We start from the raw sequence: 26,454 nt of genomic DNA, 5'->3' as shown, positions 1-26,454 counted from the left end.
TGTAAGTGTCCTTTTAAAGATTATTTTCTAATCTTTTGCTAGTATACAGAAATGAGTATATATAGGGAGAATTGGTTTCTTATATTTATGTCAAGCCACTGTTTTATACTTGAATTTCTAGCAGTTTGCCAGTAAGCTTTTCTACTAGGCGACTGTATCCTCCACAGACAGTGATAGTTTTGTTTTTTCCAATCCTTATGCTTTCACTTTTTAAATTTTCATTGCACCACTTAAGACCTTTAATTTAATATCATAGAAAAGGAGTAAATGTGGACATTCTTGCTTTATTTCTTATTACTTTTCAAAAGGGTATTTCTGATTTTACCTCATTTAGGATTGTATCCATTAGTATATTTTAAAGAATATCCTCTACCAAGTTAAAAATATTTCCTTCTATTCATAATTTCCTAAGAATTTTTACAAGTAATTTGTGTTAAATTTTATTAAATAAATTTTCTGCATCTATTGAGACACCCTACAGTCCTTACATATTAGTCTATTAGTGTAGCATATGTTAGTTTAAGGTCCTCAAAGGTGACATCATCCCTGCATTCCTGAGGTAAACTAACTTGATTAGCTTTTTTCCTTTTATATGCCATTGGCTTTTGTTAGCTGAGATGTTTGTGTGAAGGGTCTGGGTTCATAGTGAAGTGGCCCATAAGTTTCCATCTCCTCCCGTCTCTGTTTGCTTTTGGAATCCAGGTGTACAACTCTTAAAACAGCTGGAAGGATGTAGTCCTTTTATTTCCTGGCAGATTTCCTGTAAGGTTGGGAAGGCCTCTTCCTTGAATATTTGAGTGTTCTCCTCCTATGAGACTATCTGGACCCGAGATTTTCCTTATGGAAAATATGATAACTATTACTTCCACTTCCTAATATTTTTTCATGCTTCCACTCTTTAATAATCAATATTACTACTTTACACTTTCCCCAGGAATTTTCCCATTTCTTCTGAATTTTCCAATTTATTGACAGATATTTTCATCTTTCAACAATAGTACTGACATTCCTGTCCTCTTTCTGACAAGGAGTGCTGTTGATGCCTCTGTGTTGTGGCCTGTCTCTCCAGGTGGACGTCCCTTTCTCAGTCTGGGTGCAAACCTGGCAGAGGCTCTGATGGTCTTGTGATTTCCCCTCCGTGGACTCCTGCTCTCATTGGCTTCTTTCCTTGGTGCCTCTGCCTTGCGGCTGCAGTCAAACACCAACACTGACAGTGTTCCCGGGCACGGCAGAGCTCGGAGGCTGCCCTGGAGCTCCCCCTGCCTGCAGCTGCACTTTCTGTCTCTACTTCACTCTCAATTTTGTTTTAATTCCAGTTCAATTTTTCTTGACCCACAAGTTCATTTAGCAATGTGGTTTTTTTTTGTTGTTGTTGTTGTTATTTCTAAGTCCGTGGGAAGTTCTGTTGTCTATCCCCCTCTCAGTCGCCAGGGTTGGTTCACCCTTTCGTCAAGATCCAGAGCTCCTAATGGAACAGTTTTTATGAAGCAGCAGGCAGGTTGAGCTGCAGCATCCTGGTGCTGTGGTGAGTGTGGGTGGCACTTTCCTAGCGTACCGGTGCTGCTCGGCTCCATGTCCTCAATACTGCGGGTGAAATGGACACTCAGTCCCTGATGTTTTGATTCCTGAGCTTTAAGTGTAGTGAATTTCAAAACTGTCTGTGTCTTACACATGTGCGTGTCTTTGAGCAGAGGCCCTCTCCCCGCCTGTCCAAGAGAAGTGCCTACAAACCACTGGGGAGGTGGAATGGCACGTTCCTCCAGGGCAGGGTTCAGACTTGCCACAGTCCAGATGGCCAAGCTAAGGTGCTGCTTTGTGGCAAAGCCCAGACAAGGCTGTTGCCCCTGATGAAATGTTTGTCGTCTCGTCTCAGGTGTCCCCTACTCTCTATCGTCGCGGGGACCTCACCTGCCCCGTTGGAACATGGGCAGCTGGCTCTCCCACCCGGCACCACACCCTTGGTTCTAATCAAGGCTTTCTCATGGGACCTGACCCAGGACCTGTTCGTCTACCCTTATCCTGCAGCTGTGCAGGCTCTAGGAGCCCAGCGTGGTGTCCACTTACAGCAGTAGTGACCACGTCTTATACACCTGATAAAAGTTTAAGTTAAAAATGACCCTGAGTACAAGGTGGCTGGTGAGGCCCCCCCCAAAAAAAAAACTGAAGGAAAGATGAAATCAAAGGCCCACAAAGCGAGACTGAGCAGGTGTGAGCAGAGCACTGTGTGACAGAGGGCTGACGGTGAGCTTTTCAAGGCTCGTCTCTGGTTTCCCTGAGACACTTTGCATACAAGATGTGGAGGGCGAAGCGTCCTGAGTGCTGACGTCCACGACCCTGGGGCAATGCAGCCCTGGGGAGCGGGTGGCCTGCAGGGCGCCCCAAGCCAGAAGCACTTCATCTCACAATGGCCAGAGTGAGCACGCACAGGACAGTGGCCCTGTGTGTATGTGTCTAATGAGGCAAGGCCAGTTAGCAGGTTTGCTCAGAGGGACAGGTCAATGTCCTGTGGTTGTCGGAGACTTTACCATCACATCCCCAGAGACTGACATTACAGGAGAGAGAAGAACCAACCAGCAAGGATGTGGGAAGCTCTCAAGACGCATTGCTCGATGTGGCCAGTGACTGGAACAGCATTCTTTCCCACGTGTGCGGAGGACCCTAGGGCAGAGCCCTGCTGAGCCACAGAGCAGGTCCTGGGCAGGGTGTGTGGGCTCTGTACCACTGAAGAATTAAAATGGGATCGCTGACGACTATGAAATTTCCAAATATTTTAATACAAGATACTTCTGGATAACCCTTGGGTCAACAAGGAAATTCCAGGACAGGCCAGGATGGCCATGGGAATAAGGTCAGAATGTGAGCAATGGGCTGAAGCTATGGCCAGAGGAAATTCTGATTTTAAATATTCTTTTTTAAAAATAGAAAACTTGAAATTCAGCAGTTGAGAATCTTATCCCTAAAAACAATAAAGAAAGTGGAAGGGAGAGAGCAGCAGAGCTGCGTGGGAAGGCTGTGGCAGGGTGGCCCCGAGCCCGGCCCTGTGGCCCACAAGGGTAACGTCCTGCCAGGCCAGAGGCAGGCGGACCAGACCAGCAGCACAGGGTGCCTGCTCTGGTCCTGCTGCGTCCTGGGAGACCCTGACCCATCCTGACCTCACCTCTGCCACAGCCATTGGGGCCCCGGGGTGAGGGCAGGAGGCTGCTGCATTGCTGAGGGTAGGGCCACCGCTGGCTGCTTGTTCTCCTGCATGAGGAGTGCTGTTGTGCCTTCTCCCGCTGCTGCTCCCACCCTTCTTTGAAGTCAGTTGTCATGGCCCTTGGCTCCTCCTGCCTCACATCTGTCACCTGCAGGCCTTGGGCTTGGCCTGCTGCTGGCCTTCCTCTGCTGACCACATTCTGCAACACCTGCTCCCCCAGCAAAAAAACTTACCTGGGACCCGCAGACGACCGGACATCCCCTCCTTCCCAGCAGACCTCCTGCACAGCCCAGGGGCCATCAATGGAAACTGTGCCCGACGGGCACCTCCAAAGGTCTCACCCGCCTGCCCTTGCCCCTCCCACAGAGCTCCTCGGAGGTGCTGCACCTCCATACGATTGGCCCTCCCACCCCTCCCTACTGAGGTTGCTGGGGAGGGAGACTGACAGGCCATAACGCAGTGCTTTGCCAAGCAGCAGAAGAGCAGCCGGGGAGCCCTGGGTTGCCAGTCTGCCTCCTGGGGCAGGGAATGGCAGTGAGGTGGTGGCGGCTGTCACTGGTGCCTCAACCCCACCCCACCCCCAGGGTAGAAAGAGCTTGTGACCAACATCTGGCAGGAACTCGGTGGTCTTCAGTGTCTCGCTGGAGAGTCAGAGCAGCTGAGATGGTCATCACCTGCCATCAAAAACCCAACTATTCTCCAATCCCGTAAGCAAAGGCTTGTGATCAAAGGAACGGAGGTGGTGTCTGCCTTATTAACGTGAGTTTTTCTAAACAATCTGCAGACCAAGTTGTGCAGCGCTGATGGGCAGCGAGGCTGGATGAGAAGCCCCAGCTGTGGTACCAACCCATGGAGTAGGAGCTCTGCTGCCAGGGAGAAGGCAGCAGATGTGTCCAGCTGCCCCCAGGGTGGGTGTGGCTTCAGCACCCCTCCTTGTCGCCCGTCCTCCCTGTCACTGTGGCCAGCTCCCTGGCTCGGGTCTTAGGAGATGTCCTATTCTGACGAGTGGCTGCACTGGGCCTGATTAGCCAGGCTGCCCCGGGTGTACTTTGTTGATTTAATGGTTATCACTGTTGTAATAAAGTTGTCATAGGGCCTGAGGTGGTAAACCCTCATGAATCCCTCTTTAAGTTGGATTCCTAGATGTGGGATTCACCTAAAGGTCACACACACTTGTCCTGCTCTGGAGAGTGGGTGACCACATGTGGGAGAAACGTCACAGAGGGGTCCAGCCTGCCCGGCCAGGGGCTTGCATCCTGTCTGGATTTTCACCTTCAGATCTGCTACCTTGGCATTTGCTACTTCCCAGCTCAGGCTGATGTGCTTGCACGGGGCTTCCGAAGGAGGACAGGTGGAAAGCTCCACCCAGGGAGGGCTTCACACCTGGACTACATTTATTTTGCATTCTTATATTAATTTCATTTCCACACTTGACTCACCATCTTTCTTTGGATTCATCTGTTTTTGTCCTAAGATCTCATTCTGGTGACCCAGGCCCTCTTTACCACAGTGTAGCAGCTGCAGGAAGCGGCGAGAACCCAGCCCACAGGAGCAGCCTGCGAAGGCTCACAAGCCACCAGCCCCATGGTCAGCTGCATTCCTCACAAAGGGGACCTTGTTTCAAAATGGAAAATGTTTAGAAGTGTGTCTTCCTCCTCTTGATGTTGACGAGGCTTCCAGCATAGCTGACCAGTGGTCTGTCCTTCCCTCTGCCAAAGGGCTGAGGTCTGGTCCTGGGTGGCAGCCTGTAGGCAGGCTTCCCTTGGGTACCAGAGCTTCCAGGCCAAGCCCTCCCCTGCCAGCCTTCTCGCCCACTCAGAGCCCCAGAAGGAGATAGGTGAAAAGTTTCTGGAAGGATGATATATCGGGGTTGTTTTCTTGTTTTTTTTATTTTTAAGTATAGTTACTTTTCAAAATAAGGAATAACTCTGGGCATAACACTGAAGAAAGAGTTTTGAGTTTTCTTTAAGTAGATAGGTAAGTGCACTATTTGAAAGTATCATCGATAGAATAGAAAATCTTTAGGTAAGTGATTTTAAAATGGAATTTGGAGGAGAAGGATGCTCCTCTAATCCAAGCAGCTCGGGGCTAGGCAGGAGGACAGGTTCCAGGCCAGCCTGGGTGACTTAGTGAGGCTCTGGCTCAAAGTACTATTTAAGAAGGGCTGGGGATATGGCTCTGTGGTAGAGCACTCACCTAGAATGCACAAAGCCTGGGTTCTATTCCCAGTAACTCAAAATACTTCCCCCAAATTCATTTAAAAATCTTGAATAGAACCTGGGTTCTATTCCCAGTAACTCAAAATACTTCCCCCAAATTCATTAAAAAAGTCATAACAAAATTAACCAGAACTTTGATATAGTTGTTGGTCATCCAGTGAAAATTGTCTTTAAGGTCGAGGGCAAGAATGGGGGGGCATTCTGGGTAGAAGAAGCACTCTGCTCTGGGGTGGGATCGGGGGTCAGCAGGCCTGTCCTGAAGCCCACGATGGCTTCAGAGCTGGGAGTCAGGGCAGCGCGGGAGGCCCAACGTGCCGTGCTCTCCACTCTGCATGGTGCAGGTCGGCTCCCCTAACAGGACACACCCCAGCTGGCACAGGGTCCTGAGGTTGGCTGGGAAGGGGATGGATGTGTCGAAGCTGTCCATGCAGAGCCACCTCTGCAGGACACTGGCACCCACAGGCACTAGGAGCAAGCCAAGTCCTGCTCACTGGGACATGGCGCCTGACCACAGGTTTGTATTTTAGGGAATTTGAAAATCTCCCCAAAGATTTGGAGAAACACATCCTGACTATGTGGGTGAAGGGGACAGAAGCCGTCCTGGCACCACCCAGTGAGCCCCTAGCCAGGGAAGGCACAGCCAGTCATGGGAGACTGTGTGGCCCTCTGGGGCATCAGATGTGGCCTCACTGCCTTGGAACCATATGGCGGCGCCTGGCCACCGTGTGCTGGTTTCAGCTCTTAGTTCAAACCATTCCTTGTACCTGGAAAATAGTAAGTAGGGCTCTTGGGGAAATCCTGTGTATGGGAAGTTGCCTCCTGTCGTGCTCAGCTCCCAAATGGCCAATCCCAAGTGGCCAAGGAACAGCAGGACTCCACTGACTGGCTTCTCCTCGGCCCTCTGCCAGCAGGAGCATCTCCCACCTAACTGGCTGTACCTTGGTGCACCAGTGCCAGGACCCCTGTCCAGGGAAAGGGCCCTAGCACTCAATGGGGACCCCTGTCCATGGGGGGCCCCAGCACTCGATGGGGACCCCAAAATGTAGGTCAAGTTACCTTTGGAAGAAAGTTCCAGAAAAAGTGAGGCTCGAGCGTCTTCCCGAGCATGGAGGAGAGAGGACTTTGCCTGTCGTGCCATGACGGGAAATGTCCACATAGACGGTCAACAGCCTTGTACAAAATAACAAATTTTATTTCTAGAAAATATTTTACACTAGCTGTACACATGCACACACCCACACAGTACTTTACCACGCATAGAGCAATTTCTTTTTAATAAATCTACTACATACTATTATGTTACAATTTACAAGATAGTTTTGAAGACACAATGGGGAAAGCTTTGTCATTCATTTATAAACCTTCCATAAATTACAAAAGAAAGGCAGTCTGAAAAGTATGTATAAAGAGTAAAAACAATTTACAAGTGGACAAGAATTACAAAATAGTAACCATCAAATACACCTGCCAGCAACTGGGTAAGTCTTGTTGAAATGCCAATGATGGGGGGACGGGCTATTCCGGGCAGGGGGAAGGTGGCTGTTTCTGGTGTGGCCAGTGGATGGGGTGGGTGCTGTATGTGTGTGCAGCTCCCTGTCGAGGGCTTGGGTGTGGCCTTTTGACAAATAGTATAACAAAAACATGCCACAATATAACACTGGAAGCCAATATCGCCACTTTCTGGCAGGTCGGACAATAGTGCTTTTCCAGACAGAGGTGCTTTCCCGCCCTGGCTCTGGGGTGCCTGGCTCTGGGGTGCCTGGCTCTGGGATGCCTGCTGGGTGGGCGTTGTGTTCTCGGGCTTGCCCGGAAAGCCTGGGACAGGACCTGAAGCTACACAGCTGTGGGGCTGGCCATCAGGCCGGGGTGGGGGTGCAGACCAGGAACGACAACACAGACCAGTAGACACTGCGGTTTTATTGGACATACAGACCATGTGCGTTCATAAGGCAGAACATCAAGGCGAGTCAGACGAGGAAAGTGACAGTTATGGTTATGAGGAAAGCGCTTTGGACGGGAGGAGAGTTGGACCTCGTTCCTCTAAGGATAGATGACAAATGCACAGAGCTGGGTTACAGGTGGGCAGCGGGCGGCCCAGGGCCCCGCTTGGCAGCAGGACACCAGCCCTGGGAAAGGGGGCGACAGCCCCTCTGCTCCCGCAGTGGCTTAGGGTGGTGGTGGTGCAAGAGCATTTCTCTACTGGTGTCGGGAGAAGATTGTGTTTTAGGAAGTGCTTGAGTCGTGAGAACCCTAGTTTGGAATCAAAGAGAATCACAGGGACTCGGCGGCTGTCCACAGCACAGGGGTCATTTCACCGCGCCCAGCCTCGCCAGCAGCGTCTTGCCTTTGGAGAGAAGCCCCCTTTTCTTTCTTGAGGACATTTCCCTGCCTTTCCCGGGACCACCAGAACCCATAGATGACGTAGGTGACCCCGTATGGAGATGGGCTGTGGGGGATGGAGCTCTCCTTGCTGGCCCTGAACCCTCAGGAGGAACCTAGTAGGTATATTGTAACAGTTTGAGTGTGTGAGCGCCAACAATAGCCATTCACTCGGTACCGCGCGCCGCCCCGGCTCCCACGCTGCCTTCAGTCTGCATGTGCAATGAGTGGCACACGCCCGCTCCCAGGGCACCCTAACAGGTCTGGCGTGGTTAGCCTCCCGTGTCTGCACTAGGAGAGGGTGGCCACCGCTTTGGTAAACAAAGCTGGGTCACATTGACCGAATTCAGACTAAAAGCAGGGAAGTGCTTTAAATGAGATTGATAGCAAAGTTGGCCAAGTACCCATCAGTCGTCTTAAAAGCAAAAGTTCTTACAGGCAGTTTGGGTGCATTTGGAAACTACTTGGTTATATAAAACCCTGATGCTGTTGAGTGCGTTCTTGGATTAGTTAGGATACTGTAGAAACATTGGAGATGGCACACTGGTTGAAAGGAAAAAAACTAAAATGAACCTTAATTACAATCAAAGAAAGCTTAAAGGCCCTTATTTATGCTTCTGTTGTTCGCACATAATTGCACGTCTGTCACCGGCATATGGCCTGTGGAGTGTTTCCATAGACTCCAGGTGCTTATCAACCATGCTTAGGAGGGCAGGGCTTTGTTTCAATGTGCCAGGTGGCAACTTTGACTTGTGACTTTCTGCGGCTGGGTGCATGCCTGGGATTACATGACTCCTTCCCCAACCTCTCCAGAGCAGACCCCACTAAGTGGGCCTCACTGTGCAGCAGGAAAAGGACAGGAGCCAAGGGCTTCAAGCTTGCTTGGATTCAGAATCAAGGTCTAGCCCTCGTGGAAACACCTAGGGATGCATCCCAAAGCACACCTGAAGTTGCGTCTCCTGCCCCCAGTGCAACCCTCGGAGCTGCACGTCCCTGGAACGTGGTATTGCATTGGTACCCAGGCCTGGCTGCGTCCGTGCCGACGCTTGCTCCTCAGTGGAGGTGTGGTCTCTGGCACTCAGGCCGGAGCCCGCAGCACCCCTGTGTTCACCACTCATCTACTTGATCTTGAACTAGAGGTGTTTGTTTTTGGTTTTATTTTTAGGAAAAATCCTATGGTAAACGTACTAGGTAGCTTGTGCTTTTTCCAAGGGTGGCTAACAATGCAATATGCAGCTTTGAGGAAGAGCAGACGTTGGAATTCTATGTAAACAGACAACTGGCTTGTAAGAAATATGTTCCCAATGTCGGCCTTTCAAATGCTCTTAATGAAAATAGCAGGAAATTATCATTAAAGCTGATTGGTTTCACTACAAATTCAGTTGTTTACAACTGAGGCCGAGGGATGTGCTAGCACTTTAGGTCCAGTGTTTTTTGAGACATATTTCTTTCCTCTCTAGGCCACAGTGAAGCTTAAGTCTACCGCACTGGTCCGTTAGGTAGCTTAAGTCGGCATCTCGCTAGGTGTCTCCGGCTGCTCACTTACGTGAAGGCTACATGCCTGATTAGGGTGTGAAATGAACGCTCTTCTTCGGTGTCCAAGCAGATGACAAAGAAATAAAGATATAGACGTAAAATATGACAGATAAGAACTCGCGGTGATGGCGTAAAGTAAAGATGAGACACTAAATGTGAATGCGGCCTCTGAGCGGATGTGCTGCAGTGGCCTCTGACCCTCCCTAGGAGGCCTGGGCTCCTGACCAGGGCGGGCAACCGTCCCTGTCCCGGCCTCACTCCAGCAACTGAAATGTGCACCTGTTGTGTCGGGCAGGGTCGTCCTGGGGTCAAGGTTGACCCTTGGGAACTTCAGGGGTCTTTTGTGTGAAATAAGGTTTAAGATCAAGCACTGGTAGGCCTGACCCCATGGAGGGGCAGAGAGGAAGGCATTCAGGGCGTGTGCTTTTGGCCCAAGATGCAGAAACATGAATGATCATCCGCACATGGCAGGGGCAGGACCCTAGAGGCTGGGGGAGGGGGTGCTTACCCTTTTGGCCTTGGAGCGCGGGGGTGCGTCTTGAGAGTAGGGGGACGGGGCGTCGGAGAGGTAGACTTCCACGTCCTCAGGCACTTCCTCCAGGAAGTTGGAAGGCACCAGGCCTTTCAGCCCATTGAGCTCCCCCTGGAAGCAGAGGCGGGGAGGTCAGAAGAACCACCTCACCCCCAGACCCCCTTCTTACTCTCATGAGGGGAGCACGGCCCACAGGACAGCAAGATGGGTTCATCCTTGTCAATAGTGGCCTCTCCCAGGGACAGCCTTAGCAAGAGCTCAATGCAGGGTCATCTTCCAGAGAGGTCTGGAGGAGCGGGCCTGAGCTGGCCCTCTGGTCTGCTCGTCTCCTTCAGTGGGTCTCCAGCCTGGCTGACCCTGGGGCCCCTTAGGAGCCTGCAGTGTCCCACAGCTCAGAAACACTGACCCAGGCTGAGGACGTGTCCCTCGGGAGCAGAGCAGGAAGAGTGAGGGCCAGGCTTACCCTCCCTCCCACAGGTGAATGTGTTCTCAGACTCAGGCCACAAGGCAGGCGGGAGTCTGCAGGCATCTCCTCAGGTGGCTGCTCCAGAGGGGCACCCGTCCTTCCAGGCCCTTCTCCTCTGACATACCTATGCATGTGTCCGGCTGCTCGCTGGACACCAGGACATAGGGCTGGGAGCCTACTTGTCACTTCTCCCAGTCCCTCCAAACACCAACCTGCCCTGCAAGTTCCGAAACCCAGTTCAGAATGGTGTGGTGGCCCCAGCACTGAGGGGACTGAGGCAGGAGGACCACTCGAGGCCAGCACGGGCAACAGAGCCAGACCCCATCTTAAAAGGATGGTCTCTACAACATGGAGCTCTGCTTCTTCACGAGACAGAAGTGGCCATGCTGTGTGGAGGTTGAAAGCTTCTGTCCATGCAAGGACACAGTTGACAGCAACAGGCCATTTGAAGGTCCAATTCTGTGCACACACTTGAACTAATGGAAGGTGTGTTTTCACACAGGTGTATACCTTTTTAAAAATCAGCTCAAGAACCAGAAAAGCAAATGAAGCCTGTACAACTACATTCCTCAAGAGACAGTGGACCTAACAGATTTTTAAGCAGAATCTAATCTTCTTCTAGTAATAGTGCTTCCAATGTCAATCTATTTCAGAGCCCAGGAAAAGAGAAAAGGGAAACTCTTTAACTCAATCAGTAACTCTAGAATAATCCTGAAAATAAAGGCCACAGCAGAGGGAGCACAGACATAACTTGTGAAGAAAATGCCAGAAGATCAAATCCAATGCTTTAAAAATAACCATATACCCCTAGGTGACCATGGGCTCTTCAGGGAGGAGGTGAACCCTACCCCTAGGAGCCCTTCCCTTCTCTCCCTGGGGGAATATTAGAGAAATAACCACAGGGGCAGGAAAGGAAGGCACCCAGCATGTGAGGTGGGTAGGGGGGGCGGGTCGTGAGAGGTCCTGTGGATCTGGACTGCCCACAGGTCAGCTGCAGGGCAGGTGGGGAGCGCTAAGACCTCGGGGATCTTATCCACCTATTGAGTTCTGCTTATTGGTTTCTTACTTTCTCTGTAAGATTAATTTACCACCTACAAATAAATAGTCTAGAAAACTAAATTATTATGTAAATGTTTGGATGGTGACAATTTTAAGATGTCAGAAAATAGAATGTTTTTATTTTGTCTACGTTTAGATACATGGAAAATACCATTATTAGCTAACAAGAAGCAGTGAAGAACCAGCTTTTCTGTTATGTGCAAGTGGGGCAGGCTCTCCACCTCCTAGTAACACTAACATATGCGTCTTGCCTGAGAGTGATGAGAGAAAGGGAAGACAGGCTGTAAGAGGCACAAAGTGAATGAGGAGGTGCTTCTTTTAAAGTTGTAGATGGACAAGATCTTTCTTTTTTTATGCAGTGCTGAGAATTGAACCCAGGGCCTCACATGTGCTAGACAAACGCTCTACCACTGAGCCACAACCCCGGCCCAGAGGTGGTGCTTCTTGATTAGAAACACTTACATAATAAAATCCATCTTCATCGATTTCACCAAAAACAGTGATAATATCTCCCGTGCAAAACGTAAGTTCAGCCTACAGAGAGAACATAAAATGCACAGCATCTTGTTACAGGAAGTTGCTTTTGAAAACAAGTGGCTCGTATTACCGAGAACCATCCTTCAATCACACAAGGAAGCCAAGTACAAAGCTAATGGAGGCTCCTGCTCAGTCTTCTAGAAAGTTCTACACCTCAGGATGATGTCCACCTAGAAAGAAATGTCTGCAGGGCTTTGGTTCCTGGATGACTTTCAAGAGCACTTCCTTCCCCACTGGTGATACAGCTTTAAAGCTGACCATATGGCCCTGAGGACTGATTGTGGGGGCACTCCTGTGAGCAAGGGTGGCCACACAGACACTTCGCTGAGCATCAAGACTCCTGCTCCATGACGGATGGAACTCAGTGCCTGTGTGCATCAGCCCAGAGACAAACATGCTGGTCACAGGCCCCTGTCCTTAGGAATCAACCGTCTCACATGTTCAGACCCCAGAAATGGGGACCAGAGGGACAAGCCCAGTAGGGGATACCAAAAATGAGTAAATATATAAAGATTCGACTTCTAAACATGAAGGTGAGGAATCAGGCTGTGCCTGGTGTGGGGCGGGACCTGGGCCTGAGCTTCCTTGGCAGGGCAGATCCCACAGGATGTGCTTTCCCGTGGCTTGGCCTCAGCTCAATGGACACGTGCACTTTTTCTTTCTTTCCTAAAGGAAATGTACACCCTAAATTGCCATTTGGGGATGGCACAGGGGTACGTGGCCCTGGGCTGGGGTTTGTCAAGCAGAGCAGCCCCCTTCACTCCAGCACCTCCAGCGAATGCCAGGAGCCGCTGTGCCCCCAGGCCCACTCGGGCCAGGCGTCCTGCTGCACTCACACCTGTGAGGAAGCGCGGTGCACACACCTGACACCCTGACAGAGGAGTTCTGTGGCGTCCATCACTGTGAATGTGGCTCTTAACAGGGGCACACAGCAGGGCTGTGCCAGGTGGGTGGAGCCACACACTGGCTTTTACCCTGCACTGGGCACAGCACTGTGAAACACGGGCACTGATTACCCCCCGGAATTCCCTGTGGACCACAGTTGAGCATGAGCGAAGGGGTCTGCTGTAACCTGGGGCTGCTAGGGTCAGGAAGGACTATGGTGGCTATGGAGGACGACAGTGTCCTGGGGGTCTTGTGCGTCTATGGGGGCGACTGTAGTTATAGGGGCTATTATGGTTATGGGGCCTACTGTGGTTATAGGGGCTATGGTGACTATAAGGGCTACTGTGGCTATGGAGTTTGCAGAGGCTAGGGGACTAGAGTGGCCTTGTAAACTGCTGTGGCTATGGGGCAACTGTGCTTAGTGGACTACCATGGCTATGGGGACTACCATGCTATGGGGTCTGCTGTGGCTATGACAGCTATAGTAGCCTTGTAGCCTTGCAAGTTACTGTGGCCTTGTGGACTACTTGGCCATGGGGTCTGCTGTGGCTCTGAGGCCACTGTGGTTATTGAGTTACTGATGCTACGGGGGCTGCTGTGGCTAGAGGGTCTGCTGTGGTTATGGGATCTACAGGGGCTCTAGTGACCTTCTGGGCTATTTGTCTACGGGGTCTGCTGTGTCCATCCAGTCTGTTGTGGCTATGGGCACTACAGTGGGTTGGGGGTGTTGTGGCTATGAATTCTGACATCTCTCATTGGGGAACCTGTGGTGATGGAGTTAGCTGATCATCTATGTTGGCTTCTGTGGTCATGGAGCTAAGGTGCCTATGGAGCTACAGTGATTATGGAGTCTGCTGCGGCTATGAGGCTTCCAGGCCTACAGGGGTCTATTGTGGCCTGCTGTGGCTCTAGAGCCTATTATGGCTATGGGACACTCTGTCTGTAGGGGCTACTGTGTCAATGGGGTCTGCCATAACTGTGGGGTTTGCTGTATGTTTTCCTTAAGAACATCGTGGCTTCTCTTGCCTGTTGTCCCTACATTTGCCCATCTGTCTTGGTTGCCCTGCCTTTGGTGGCTCTTGCAGACATGGAAGTCTGTGGTTGGTGCCCCTGTTGGAGGGGCAGGTGACCTCCTGACCCTGTGCATGGTGCTGGCCCTACCTCGACATCCACGTTGGGCGAGCTCTCACGGGGGTCATAGTCGTACAGAGCCACCACTCTTCTTGTGGACACGGGGCGCTGCCTGCTGCTTCTTCTACTTCTCTCTGCAAGCCACAGAGGAAGAAAAAACCTGTCACGATGTCACCTCAGAACACCTGCTAGCACAATGTTCCGCAGTGTCGGGAGGGCATCTTAGCAGGTGTGTCCCCACATCTCACTGGCCCATGGGACCACACCCTCTGGGGCCCAGTCCTGGCACTGTCCTCTTCAAGCAGTCCAGCATGCCACCCTTGTCCTGGACCCACTCCTTCTACTTTGGCTCTAGGGTGGGTGCTCCTGGCAGGAGCCACCTTGGGAGTGAGTCCAGTGTCATGGCCAGCTCAGGATGGGGAGGCTAAGCGGGCAGAGGGAAGGCTGGAGGCTGCTCTGGGGAAGACCCACAAGCTCAGCACAACCAAGTTAGAAGTTGGCCGTCCTCCAAGGGTGGCTTTGCCAGTGTCACTGGGCCAGTGTACATCTCGGCTCGGTTCCCTTGTCCAGCAGCATGTGGGAGAAGGGAAAAGACAGAGAGACGTCTGACATCATGACGTCACAGACCAAGTGAGTCCCTCCACAGAGCGCCTGCTAGACTGGCTCGGGGAGGATGGGGCCGTCCTGTCTCTGCCAGAGTCATGGATAAGCCGGGGAAGAAGACCACGACCCTGAGAGGGAGCCCGGGCCTCACGCTCAGCCTCAAATATTGGGGGGGCCATCTTGAGGCCATGAGTCTATTAAAAAATAAAATAGATTCAACCTTTATTGGCATTAATTTTGTGATCATCCTTAAAATTATGTATGATCTTTGGACCATTGAATTCTGATTTAGAAGTTAATTCAGAAGTTGTGAATTTTCAAACTTTAAATTCATATGGCATCAAATGGACCTTTCTCTCCACAGCTGTGTGGACCAAGTGAGGCCTTTCAAGCAGGGGAAGAGGACAGAGCATGGTGTGCTGCCCTCCCACTTGCTGGCCGTAGCCTTGCCCACTCCTCTATGCTGCTGCAGCCTGGCTCCCAGGCAGGGAGGAGGGAGGTGTGCCCAGACTGATGGGCAAGTCCCTCACAGGCCTTTGGATGAGCAAACCCAGCTGAGGATGAGAAGCCCAGGCTCCCTGTGCTTAGAAATGCACCGTGGACAGGCTGACCCTGGTGCCCCACCTAGAACAGCTGCTCCTCTGCTTCGTGGTATGACCTGTGAACACGAGCTTTCATGGGGTCCTGGGCTGCTGAGAAGAATACCACAGGCTCTGAGCTTTACAGGCATAAGACCACAGGGGGAGGGAGGGGAGCAGCCGGCAGGGTGCACTTCCTCTCCAGAGGGCCACCTGTGTGTGCACAGGTATTGGGGAGCATGTGTGTCCCTCGAACAGGCAGCACTACTGCGACCCTGGTTTGTAGAGTGGGTTCTGCCCAAGAAAAATCAGCATGATGGCCCCAAGGCCTGGGCACGTCCAGTGGTGCGTGGCTGCCCCTAGCCTGAGGCCATACAGGGCCACGCTCACCTATTTTCTCCACGGGCGTGCTCAGGGGCAGGAAGCCTTGTCTTAGCAGCTGGTCAGTCATCTCCTCGTCATCAGCTTGGATCTCGGAGACCATGTTGCAGGGAATGAGGCCGAGCCGGGCGCAGGTCTCCCCGCGGTAGAAGCCATCTGCGTCTTTGTCTCCGTAGACCTGGAGCGTGGAGAGGCAGAGCACCGTGGGGGTGGCCCAGAAACACCCCAGCCCCCGCACCACGTCACCTATGCCGACCCCACACACACGCTGGACCCCAGACACAGTGTCCCCTCCAGGGAGTGAGTCAGGTTTGGACAGCGCCTAAGCCCCCCGGGGGAGTGTGCACTGGAGGCCCTCTGCGTGGAAGGACCAGGGAGGGGTGCAGCCAGGCGCCAGGCCTTCCAACCACCTTCTGAGGTGGGTAAGCAGGGCCCTCCCCACCCACTGGTCCTGCAGATCCACACTGCTCCCCTCCTCTTCTCTAGAACGGGAGTGGGAATGGCACACCCTGCGTCTGTGTGCTGGGGCGGGTCCTCTGCCTGCCTCAGCCTCCTCCCCCTCCCTCCCACTGCTCTGCCCGTGGGTTAGGCCTTGTGTACTGCAAAGTCCCAAACTTTGGGCCTGTGGTTTGTTTCTCAGCTGCCCTGGGCTGAGGATCTATAGCTCAGGCACCGGAGGCTGGTGTGTGTGGGAACCACCAGTAGCAGGCGCTGGTGAGTGCTTCATGTTGTTTTGACTCTATTGATCAGTCTAATAAAAGACCCAGTGATACTTTTATTCTGGTTTCGAGTGTCATCTAAACTAAATGTGGGCTCAGACTAGCCCCCAGCAGGCAGGCAGCCTGGAAAACCCCACGTGCACCAGCACATGCACTCCTCCAAGGCAACTAGTGGGGCCGTCCCCTCTGCCCAGGTGAAGCAGACAGGGCCTGCCCAATGTGCAAGGCTGCCACAGGCCGGCCAGCCTTCCAGTGGCCCCAAAGAGTCCAAAGGCCACTGCCCAGGTCTGGTCAGCTCATGGCTGGCTCTGGGCCACGCCCACCTCAGCAGCACCCAACTGTGCAGCCAGCAGACTCCCCACCTTGATGATCTGTCCTTCCTTGAAGGGAAGTTCCTCCTCTGCAGCGTCAGGGTTCGGGGACATGGTGAGTGGGTCATAGTCAAACAGAGCCACAAAGATGCGGGCTGGGGGCTCCTCGGCTCCAGGGTCCGTCTCCGACTCCTCGTAGAAGTCTGGAGAGAGGCGGTCGCGCCCGGCATACTCATCTGGGGGCATGTGGGGGTAAAGCAGAGGCCGGTGACCACTCTGCAACTCGGGACACGACCACACGTGATGTGGGGCTCAGCCAGGGTGGGGTGGCCAGGCCCTGGCTCCTGTCCTTTGAAAAACATTCTGGGCTCCACATGGAGGCAGCAAGGGACCTGGGGACGTCCAGAGGCATGGCAGAGGCGGTGGCTCTACCACACAGCCTCACTGTGGCCAGCACACTGGTGTGGAAGCAGTGAGATCAAGGGGCCACCTGGGTGGCTCCACCGGAGAGGACGGCCAGAGCGGGTGGGTGGTCACGTGTGCGTCAGTGGCGAACCCTGCGGGGCAGCATGCTCCACGGGCCATGAGGCTAGTGCACAGAGCTTACAACACATCCAGAGCTTCGTCAGAGCTTGGTGTGGGGAGCCCAGCTGCTCACTTCACTGAGTGGACAGCGGGCAGCAAGTGCATTCCTTGTTGTGTCGGGGCGATTCCCCAGCCCAACGGGGTTCAGCTCTGCCCCCCTCCCAGCTTTTAAACTCAATCCTTTCTGAAGCATTACTGGGTATGCATATGTCTCACTAGAGGTCACTGGGTATGCAGGTATCCACTCGTGTCTGCAGGGAACTGGCCCCAGGACCGTCCTGTGACATGGAAGTCCACTCAGGTCCCCATCAGCAGAGGCTGTGCTTGCACATAACCTATGCACATCCTGGATACCCAAGTCACTGCCAGATGAGCATCGGTACTGGACACAGACAGACGGGGTTAGAGATGGACAGTCAGACAGGGAGACAAGGCACTGAGGGCCAGCGCTGTCCTGAGCACGATCTCATGAGAAGGTCTCAGAACATCAGCAGGAGAACAAATCAGACACCGAGATCAGCCTCCAGGAAGGAGGGCTGGGAAAAGCTGGCCGACTGCTGTCCCCAGCACATGACAAGGGAAGTGTGACTGGAGGACCCAGGTGTGCAGAAAGGACAAGACAGGTGACAGGGAGATGACCAAGTGAGCTGGCTTCTTCACCAGCAAAAAAATCTAGTTTAAAATTTGCATGGGCTGAGGCTGCAGGAGCCTGGACTTCAAATGCAGTGGGCATCCTGACTCACATGAGGGGCCTTTTAGGGTCCCCAAATCATCTATTTTTTGTCATTGTTTTTGTTTAGTTGTTTTGTTCTCTGTCATCTTTTAAACATCCACCGGGCGTTGTGGAGAGCCTCATCAGATGGCTCAGGATGCTTAGGTGTGGAGTCAGGCAATGGTCTTGTTAAGCCACGACACACAGTGTTCATTTGTCTTAATTTGGGGAAAGGGAATTCCGAAAGCCCTGATATTATCAATCAATTGTCAATTTGTTGCCCCTTAAAAATATACTCAGGAAGCACGCAGCATACAGACCTAATGTCTTCTTTTCCTCTAAAAAAGAAAGCCCATAGCCTTGGACTAAAGATTTCTGTAGTATTTTCACAAGAACTGAGCAATCAAGGGTTGAAGGAAGTATGGTGGGCCCCTCGCCCTGGGGCCACTGTCTGACCCCCATGCAGGTAAGGACCCCATTTGCCTGCTTCCTCTGGCCCTTGTGCCCTCGAACCTGTATGTATGGAGGCCATCAAGCAGGAGATAAGAGAGCGGGGATGGACCAGTGGGGAAGGGTGGTGGCCTAGGGAGGTGGGAGCACACCTGGGGTCACACTTGGCCTCTTATCCCCAAGCTTATGCCCGCTGCTGGCGCATCTTATGCACCCAGACATCTCTGCCACTGCAGGTGTGTGGGGTGCACCACCTCCCCAGCTCTGCCTCTGTCTCAGCCTTGTCCCTGAGTGTCCTGAGAGCCGCTGCCCTCAGTCCCTCCAAGGCCACCTGGAAAGCCCGCAGGAGACTGTCAGCAGGGAGAGGCTAGTGTAACCCCGAGGCTGGCGGGAGCTCTGAGAATGTGCAGAGGGTTTGCTGCCCTCGTGCGCCATGCCTACCTCCCTTTGCCATGGATGACCAAGAGTTCTCTGTGTTTGGTTAAAAATGTCCCCCTGAATATTATGTGAAATGTTCATATAGGAGACCCAGTAGGTGCATGTGGTGGGGAGAGGGAGGGACAGAGAGACAGCCATCAAACCACTAACCAATAGATGGGACCACCGTCGGCCGGGGCCTCTGAGGACCAGTGCCACCGTGGGAAAACCTCCTGCCCACATGATCTGCCCTGTCCACACGTCCGGCAGATGCTGGGTTTCCTAGAATCTGGAGACAAAACAACAAGGCTGTCAGTCTTGCCAGTGTGGCAGGGGGAAAGCGATCAGCCAAATCAATCAAATCCGAAGCAGAAGCTCTAAAGGCAACTAAACTTAGCTTTTAACTGAAAGGTTAGCTGAAGGCCCAGGAGGAAACAGGCTGGCCGCCAGGCCCCTCCCCTGCACCAGAGTCACATCTGAAGCACCACAGTGGGTGGGGCAAAATGAGCCCTGGGCAGGGTCCGTTGCTCTACTGCCGCTGAAGCCACGTGTTTCGGACCTAATGACAGTGGCTTTCAGGACACTGACGCCTTCCACCATGAGCAGCCTCGGCTGCCTCTGCACACCTGCCCCAGGCTGCCACACAAGAAGGAAAGCTCTGCGGTTCCAAACGTCCCACCTGGGTAGACGTCGCAAGTGAGGTTTCCGAAAACTCAGACGGAGGCTTCTGTGTTGGGACTGGAAACTCACGGCCAGGATTGGCCCCAGTCTGGAGAACTACGCTGCCCCGAAGAGGTGCCCTTCCCAGGGAGGCCCACCTCCAACTTGGACTAGAGTTAGAGGTGGTCGGAGGAAATCCCGCAAAGCCGAGCCCTCTGGGAAGGGCAGAGAGGCCTCTGGGGACAGGAGGAGGGGATGGTCTGCTCCTTGCTGCTGCAGCGTTGAGGGTGGGGCCCCAGCGTGGGTATCTCAGACCCAGGCCTGGCGCCATGCAGATGGCCCTCCACGCGCCCAAGGGACGTTCAGCATGACGGGAGCCAGGGCTCTGAACAGAGACGGAGGAAAGCCTTGAGTGGACTCCTAATCCAGAAGCCAACGAGCAAGGCCAGGCCCCAGGGCGGGGACGCATCCATGGCTAGTGATGGAAACTGGAGGGCTCCCGAGGAGACAAAGCAAAATAAAACTTAGAAATAATATGCAGAAATGAGTTGCTTTGATAACTGTTCTCATTTAGAAAAAACATGGATGAAGGCCAAAAAACAACTAAACCCCTCCCCCCAAAAAAGAAAAAAAAATCCTTCAGCAAAATGTGGAGCCATAAATAAGTCCCTAAAAATCATTATGGAAAAAAAAATGTGCAAACTTTTGGACATAGTTCAGCTAACCCTTAATTAAAATTTAGATTCAGTTGTCCTTTAATCACAGCCGTGATCATCTCTGATTCCAGGAAGGAATCGTTACTCTAAAGCAAAGCAAAGAAATCTTCGGCATGGTCAAGCGATCGGAAGCGATGGGACTTAATAAATCAAAGGTGCAGGGACAATCAAGGAGAGCGGCCGAGAGACCCCAGGATGGACACCCCAAATTAGAACCAAACGAAAAGCCAACGGGGAATGAACAGGATTGGTTTGGCAAGCGCACGTGGAAAGACGTTGACTTCACACACCACAGGGCCGTCGGCCACTCTGGGGGGAGGCCGTGCGTGCTGGACAGCTGCCCTGCTGTCGGGCACGGCCAGGCCACTCCTCCAGACACCCCGAGAGTCTTCGTGCTCCACGGCCTCGTCCCAGCTGTGCTGCCTGGGCACGGACCTCTCCGGGCGGGGCAGGGCATCATCGCTCCTGGCGACGTCACTGGGGTCCACCTGTTCCCCAAAGTCCTCTTCAATGCTGCTCTGCCGGGTCAGTGTCCGCCGCCGGGCCAGTAGAGGCCTCGGGCTTCTCCTACAGGGACAGTGACCTGGGCCTGGGCTGCACTGGGCTGTGGTGTTCCTGAAACTAAACCGAGACTCTTCTTCCTCACTGCCACAGTCCAGGCCGCTGTCCGGGCTTCGGGTGGCCCAGCGGCTAAGCCGGCAGCCTCTGTCTTCCAGAAGGAGGTCCTCCATGGGGGCTCTGTGCTTGGCAGGGAGCCAGGAGGCCTGCGGAGCCGAGTGCTCCCAGCAGGGTGGGATGGGCCCTGGCACCATGGCCAGCAGGGCCCTGGCCCTGGGTGCCCCTGAGCCCTGCCACAGCAGCGGCTCCCCGAGCTCTGCGTCCTCCTCGGCTACCTCAGGGATACTGCATAGCCTCTTACTGCGGTGGGGCTGCTGGGGGAACTCGGGCTGTCCCGGGCAGGCGCCTTCCGGGCTCCTGGGCTTATAGCACTCCTAAGGGCAGGGCGAGTGGCCAGCGGCAAACACGGGCAAGGCCGGAGGGAGAAAAAATACACAGTTAGTCTTGGCGAGGTGGGGCGCACGCCCGCGGGCTCTGTAGTGGAGCAGCGGTGGTGTCTATGCCCAACAAAGGCAGGGACAATGCACGGGAAAGCCAGCAGGCCATCGGGAGCAGATGCCATGCAGGTGAACCAGGAGAGAGGTGACAGCCCAGACGCGGAGGAGCAGGCAGGGTACTCTCAGCCCCTGAGCTGTGTTCTACGTGGTAGGTGCCCAGAGTGTCGGGAGACCTGTGCCCACTGCCTGCATCTGTGTCCTCAAAGACCCCAGGAAGATGCAGCAGGTGCTGAGCATGCCCAGAGGTGGATCAGTATACCCAGAGATGGCTCAGCACACCCAGAGGCAGCTTAGCGCCCCATGTGCCACAGCTCCCGGCTGCCCCCTGCCTTCCTTCCTGGCAGTTGGACCGCCCCTCCTCCCCAAAGGCAGCTCAAGCGAAAGCTTGTGAGCTCAGGCTCCTGGGGGCTTACACCCTCTCTGTGGCTAGGAACAGGCCAGGCACAGGCCTTATGCCCAGTCACTGCAGAGGACAGGGGTCCTCTTGCTGTGCTTGAATCCCCACACCCAGGGGCTACTCCCAAGCACTAGCAGGACGCAGGCTCCATGTCTACAGACTTCTTCTCTCTGCTGGGGGTAGGGCCCTTGCCTTGTGCCCTGCTGGAAGGCCTACACGTCCTGCTGCTGGGAACGCTGCTACCTATCTCTGCACTGGCTGCCCGCCTGGCCCTGCGGCACAGGTGCCCTGGACTCCCCTGCCATAAGGCTCTGGGGTGCACAGACGAGGCCTGTGCCCCACTGGGCTGTGGGCCCTTGAGCTGAGGCATGGTAGGATGTTCCTGGCAGGAGGTCAACCATGCCAGGCACCGCTGCCCGCCAGGTGGTTGGGCATACTCTGCTTCTGCCCTTTGCTGATGCCATATGCCTGTGACAAGCAGCAGGGTGAGGGGCCACCTCGGAGTACAGGGAGGTCACCAGTGACCTCCAGGCCAGCAGGGAGTGGGATGAGTGAGTGTGGCTCAGGCAGGGGACAGACATAGGCCTGACCTCGTCAGGAAGCCTGGCTGGGCAGCAGCCACTCACTGCCACGTGGAACCATGAGCCCCTATGTCCAGATTTCCAACCCTATCTGGCAGTTTCCAAAGAGAATCCAGAAATCCAAACCTTTTCAGAAGGAGGACGGTCATGGAATAGGCACATGTAGCAAGCCTGTGGCCACCCTGCCACCCCCCCACTGTGACACTGCCCTGAAGCCCTGGCCATGGCTCTATGAGGACCTCTCTGGGCCCTCTAGAGGGAGAAGCCTCCCAGCACCCTCTGCACCAACAGGAGAGGCCTCTTGGAGGTGTGGGACAGGGACACACCTCCCCAGCCACCTCCAGGTGCTCCCAATGGGTCCTGCTCTGGGTGTGTGGGTAACTGGACAGCCGGGAGGTACGCCCATGGGAAGGCCAGTGTGAATCCTGCTGCAGGTTGGCCCGGGGCTGGGGGTGGGGTTGGGTGCTGGGAACCCCACGGGCCACCACCATGCAGGAGCAGCACAGGGGTCTGACATCCCCCAGGGACCTTCGAGGGAGAGTGTCAGTTGGTCTTGTCTGCACGAGAACCTGTCAAGTGGGCAGCTGGGTTGGACGTCGCCTTCTGCCCGCCACCCACTGTGCAGGGCCTGTGCACCTGGAGGAAGGTGGCTGTGGCCTGGGCAAGGCCCTTTCCATCCTTGACACCCCAGCGGTCCCACAGCCACCTGACCTGGGCCAGGAGCTGCCAGAGCATAACCGCACCTGCCCTGCCTCCCACCTGGGGTGGAGCCCCAGGCCCAGGCTGTCCGCCTGCACTGCCCAGTGGACACCGTGCATGAGCCAGAACTCGGGCCCAGCAGCAGCAGTGGTGGCAAACACCTGCCCAGCTGGGGCAGACGGCGTGAACCAGGCATCACGGGCTGGAACCTCCTGGAGCAGCCTCCCTGTGCCTCCCCGATGGCCTCCCACAGGGGCTGATCCCTGCTCCCTCCCAAGGGAGGCTCACCTGTCCTTGGGGCCTTCTGTGATGGGCCCCAGGGCCATGCCCAGACCAGCCCTTCCCTGGCCTCCACACGGGACCCACCCGGTTCCCCGCTGGTGGCTCTGCGCCCAGCCACACTGCCCCTGCCCCGGCGCTGACCCCAAGGGGGTTCTTGAGTGGATTCTGGTTCTCTGTGGACCAGCCGGAAGTCGTCCTGTTCTGCTCTGTTCCTCCTGATCCCACTCCTGGCTCAGCTCTGGGTGCCCCGAGGGCTGCCAAGTGGACCCCCAAACTCCTGTACCCAGACCTCTTGGCAAAGGGGACAGAGCTCCAGGTACCTCCTGGATCAAAAATTCCACAGTGGGAAGAAGCAAGTCCATATCCGTGGGCTCTGGTGCAGGGCAAGGGCCCAGGGCCAGCCCGACGACCAGCAAGGGGACAAGGTGAGCCACCTGGGACTGCAGGAGGGTGCCGTGCCCCCTCCGCTCCCCCACTCACCTTGAGCGCATTATGGGAGGTGCCGCTGGGCCGCCTCCTGCCCCCGTCCTCCAGCTGCATCTCCGAGGACAGCTCCTCCTCATCTTCCTCCATGATGTCCGAGAGGTCGGAGCCCCGGCTGCTCTCCGTGGGGTACTCGTCTCCATGGCAACAGGGGGGCTGCAGGCCAGAGGGGGGTGCTGATGGGTGGACTCTCATGCCAGGACCCCTGCAGCGGGCCCAGGTCCCCTGTGGGCCCTCCCTCCTTTGTCACCTCTGTGGGGCTCACAGCTAGGGCCTGTAGGGGTTGGTGATGTGCTGCTCCTTAGAAGTGAGGGGTGAGGCTGGACGTGGTCAATGCAATGGCCAACAGTAAGTCTGACTTTCCCCTGGATCGTCACTGTTAAGCTGCTCCGAGGACGTCTAGTCCTGGGGTGGAGGGCCTGTGACCTCAGTCTACTCAGTAAGATGTAGTGGGAAGTCTCCTGGCCATCTATCCTTTCCTTCCTGCTTGGGGTGTCACCAAATGAGGGTGTAATTGATGGAGCTATGGCAGCTACTTGGTAACTACAGGAGAAAGATCAGGAGAGTGAAAGATCTAAGCAGAGCCCCTTTGCCACTGAGGCCACATCAGCCCTGCACCCGGCTGCACAGGCTCCCGGGACACAGAGTGATTAAAGGTCTGTGATCGTAGAAGTCTGGGCCTCCTGTTCCTTCTGCTTAAACGAATGCAAACAGCATGATTGTAAGGCTGTAGATAAAGACGTGAGATGAGAAGCCAGTGCCTGGCTGACGGCCAGCAGCGAGCAGCAAGGCTGGGCTGGGCACACGGTGCCCTGCTGCCCCCTCACTGTGGCAGTGGGTGGTCCTGGTGCCCCAGCCTCCGAGTGAGTGGGCTCTGGCACGGGGCCTTGGGGTTCTCAGGCCGTCGGCTATTCCAATCCTCCTGTCACCTGGGGCTGGCTTTTCGCACCTTTCAGGGAACCCTATTCAAGGCTGCGCGTCAGACGCTGGAGGTGAACCCCGATAGGCCCGGGGGTAGGGGTGGGGGGGCAAATGTTTTGTTTTTCATCCCCTATGGTGCCCAGCACGGAGCAGGTGTCCAGCCAACATGGCCCAATGGTCAGAAATGAACATAAACAGTAGGGTTTGTCTAAATCGAGACCAGCTGGGTACCAGTCCAGCCCTGGCCTGACCCAGGAAACTGCCCAGGACCAGGTTCCAGCACTGGGTGGGGCAGGGTAGGGCCTGGGCGAGGAGCAGGGGTGGGGCGGAGCAGGGTGGGTGGAGGGGAGGGACGGGGCAGGGCCGGGCCTCCTATTCAGGCTTTTGAAATTGTCCTGGAACGAGTTGTCCTCACTCAAACCCTGGTGGCCTGCTGCCTTGCAGGCTGGCATGGCCCCTTTCCCGGGGGGCCGTAGGGCAGGTCCCCAGTCCCTGACATCCCCAGCAGCTGCCCGGGCTCACCGGCTTGCCCAGCTCTGAGCCCTTGAGGAAGTCGTCCACGGAGGCGCCTCTCCGCTTGAGCTCGGGGGAGGCGAAGCCGTCCTCCTCGTCGGAGCTGGCACAGCGCCCCAGGCTGCTCCGCTCAGGGAGGAGGCTCCTTTTCTCTAGCTTGGAAAGAGAAGGGGACAAAGATGGGCTGGGGCTGTCATGAGGGCTGGACCCAGTGATTAAAGTTGTCCAAGGCGGCTTCTGTGTCATGTGGGTGCCTCCCAGGGACACGCCTTCCATGCCGCATACCCTGTAGCCACCCAAAGACAAACCCACCAAGGACCTGGGCCAACCACCCCAAAGCTGCTGCAGGGTCCACTTCTTGGTGTCTCCCCCAAGGACCTAGCTGGCCCCAGAGTCATCTCTCCCTCTGCTGGGGCGACTGCACCCAACAAGGACCCTCCACCCTCCTCTGGTCACCCTGCTGGCCTTATTGTGACCCGCGGGCGCATTCGGAAGGCAGGAGCCTAGAGTTGTTGCCCGCCCATGGACCCAGCTGCTGAGCTCCCCTGGGCCTCTCGGGCTGGGCTGAGGCTGCTGCACTGGCACTGCCCCCAGGAGCCTGGCCCAAAGCTCCCGTCAGGTGGCTCTTGCGCCCGGTGCCCCGAGGACGCCCTCCCCTCCGCAGCCGTAGAACACTCAGGAGTGTCCCCAGGACAGTCTGGATTCCTGTGCTCTCCCAGCTAAGGCACCGGTGGGGGGCCTTTGCCCTCAGGCTGCCTCTGGGCGCTGTGCCCTGGAAGTGAGCTCCCTGGCTCACCTTCAATGCTTGGCGCTGACCTGGGGACTGGCCCTTCCTGGGCTCTCTGACCTGGGGCCGCCCAGAGGTGGGCTACAGGGGTGTGTCCCACCACAGGCACCAACACCCAGGGTCACATAGGCCCACCTGGCAATGCCGAGGCCTGCCCATGGCCCCCCTTCCTCCTTGAAAGAGAAAGTGGGGATCACCCCAAACACTGGGACTCTGGTAGGTGGTGCCTGGGAGAGGTGGCTGCCACCTGAGGTCATGTGTCCTGGTGCACATCATGTGGAACACGGACCAGCCACAGCCCAGTACCCCGTGGCCCAGACTACACCTAGAGGTGCAAGCAAATGTGCCCACGCACAGGTGCATCCATGTGCCTGTCCACTGGGCATGCAGACACACACCCGTGTGGAGCCCACACACTTATAGGTATGTGCACACACGCACACACACCTGGGACTCTGAAGTGGTCAAGACCAGGGAGCACCCAGTTGGACAACAGGGCCCCAGCTGTGTCCAGCGAGCAGTCGAAGCCCCTAACCCAGAACCAAGCCTGTCTGGGTTTGTCAGAGGCTCTTTATCGGACAGACAGGCGCCTGGCACCTGGTGA

At 55.0% G+C, this 26,454-nt stretch overlaps 1 protein-coding gene across 7 annotated transcripts in view; it reads right to left on the bottom strand.

Annotated features, from left to right (window-relative positions):
- Positions 1–6,586: 6,586 nt before the first annotated feature.
- Rimbp2 (RIMS binding protein 2) overlaps positions 6,587–26,454 on the bottom strand; it is a 168,524-nt gene continuing 148,656 nt past the window's right edge. For 4 of the 7 annotated variants that reach the window (XM_046445972.2, XM_058579754.1, XM_058579755.1 and 1 more), the window contains 10 exons: positions 25,073–25,219; positions 23,627–23,785; positions 20,363–21,064; positions 18,868–18,985; positions 16,584–16,768; positions 15,512–15,680; positions 13,971–14,074; positions 11,850–11,921; positions 9,839–9,973; positions 6,587–7,910 (listed from right to left, as the gene is read on the bottom strand). In XM_046445972.2, the coding sequence (XP_046301928.1) occupies positions 7,722–7,910; positions 9,839–9,973; positions 11,850–11,921; positions 13,971–14,074; positions 15,512–15,680; positions 16,584–16,768; positions 18,868–18,985; positions 20,363–21,064; positions 23,627–23,785; positions 25,073–25,219 (1,980 nt within the window). In that variant the 3' untranslated portion in view covers positions 6,587–7,721. Of the gene's footprint in view, positions 9,384–9,838; positions 9,974–11,849; positions 11,922–13,970; positions 14,075–15,511; positions 15,681–16,583; positions 16,769–18,867; positions 18,986–20,362; positions 21,065–23,626; positions 23,786–25,072; positions 25,220–26,454 lie in introns of all 7 variants that reach the window. The other 3 variants (XM_058579753.1, XM_058579756.1, XM_058579757.1) reach the window with 3 other exon arrangements.

The sequence above is a fragment of the Marmota monax genome, unplaced genomic scaffold (genome assembly GCF_021218885.2).
Source record: "Marmota monax isolate L192 unplaced genomic scaffold, Marmota_monax_Labrador192_F-V1.1 WCK01_AAM20220418_F8-fsc00200, whole genome shotgun sequence".
In the NCBI taxonomy this organism is placed as follows: Eukaryota; Metazoa; Chordata; class Mammalia; order Rodentia; family Sciuridae; genus Marmota; species Marmota monax.
The sequence above is the reverse complement of the archived record's forward strand: the minus strand, read 5'-3'. Positions and strand labels throughout refer to the sequence as shown.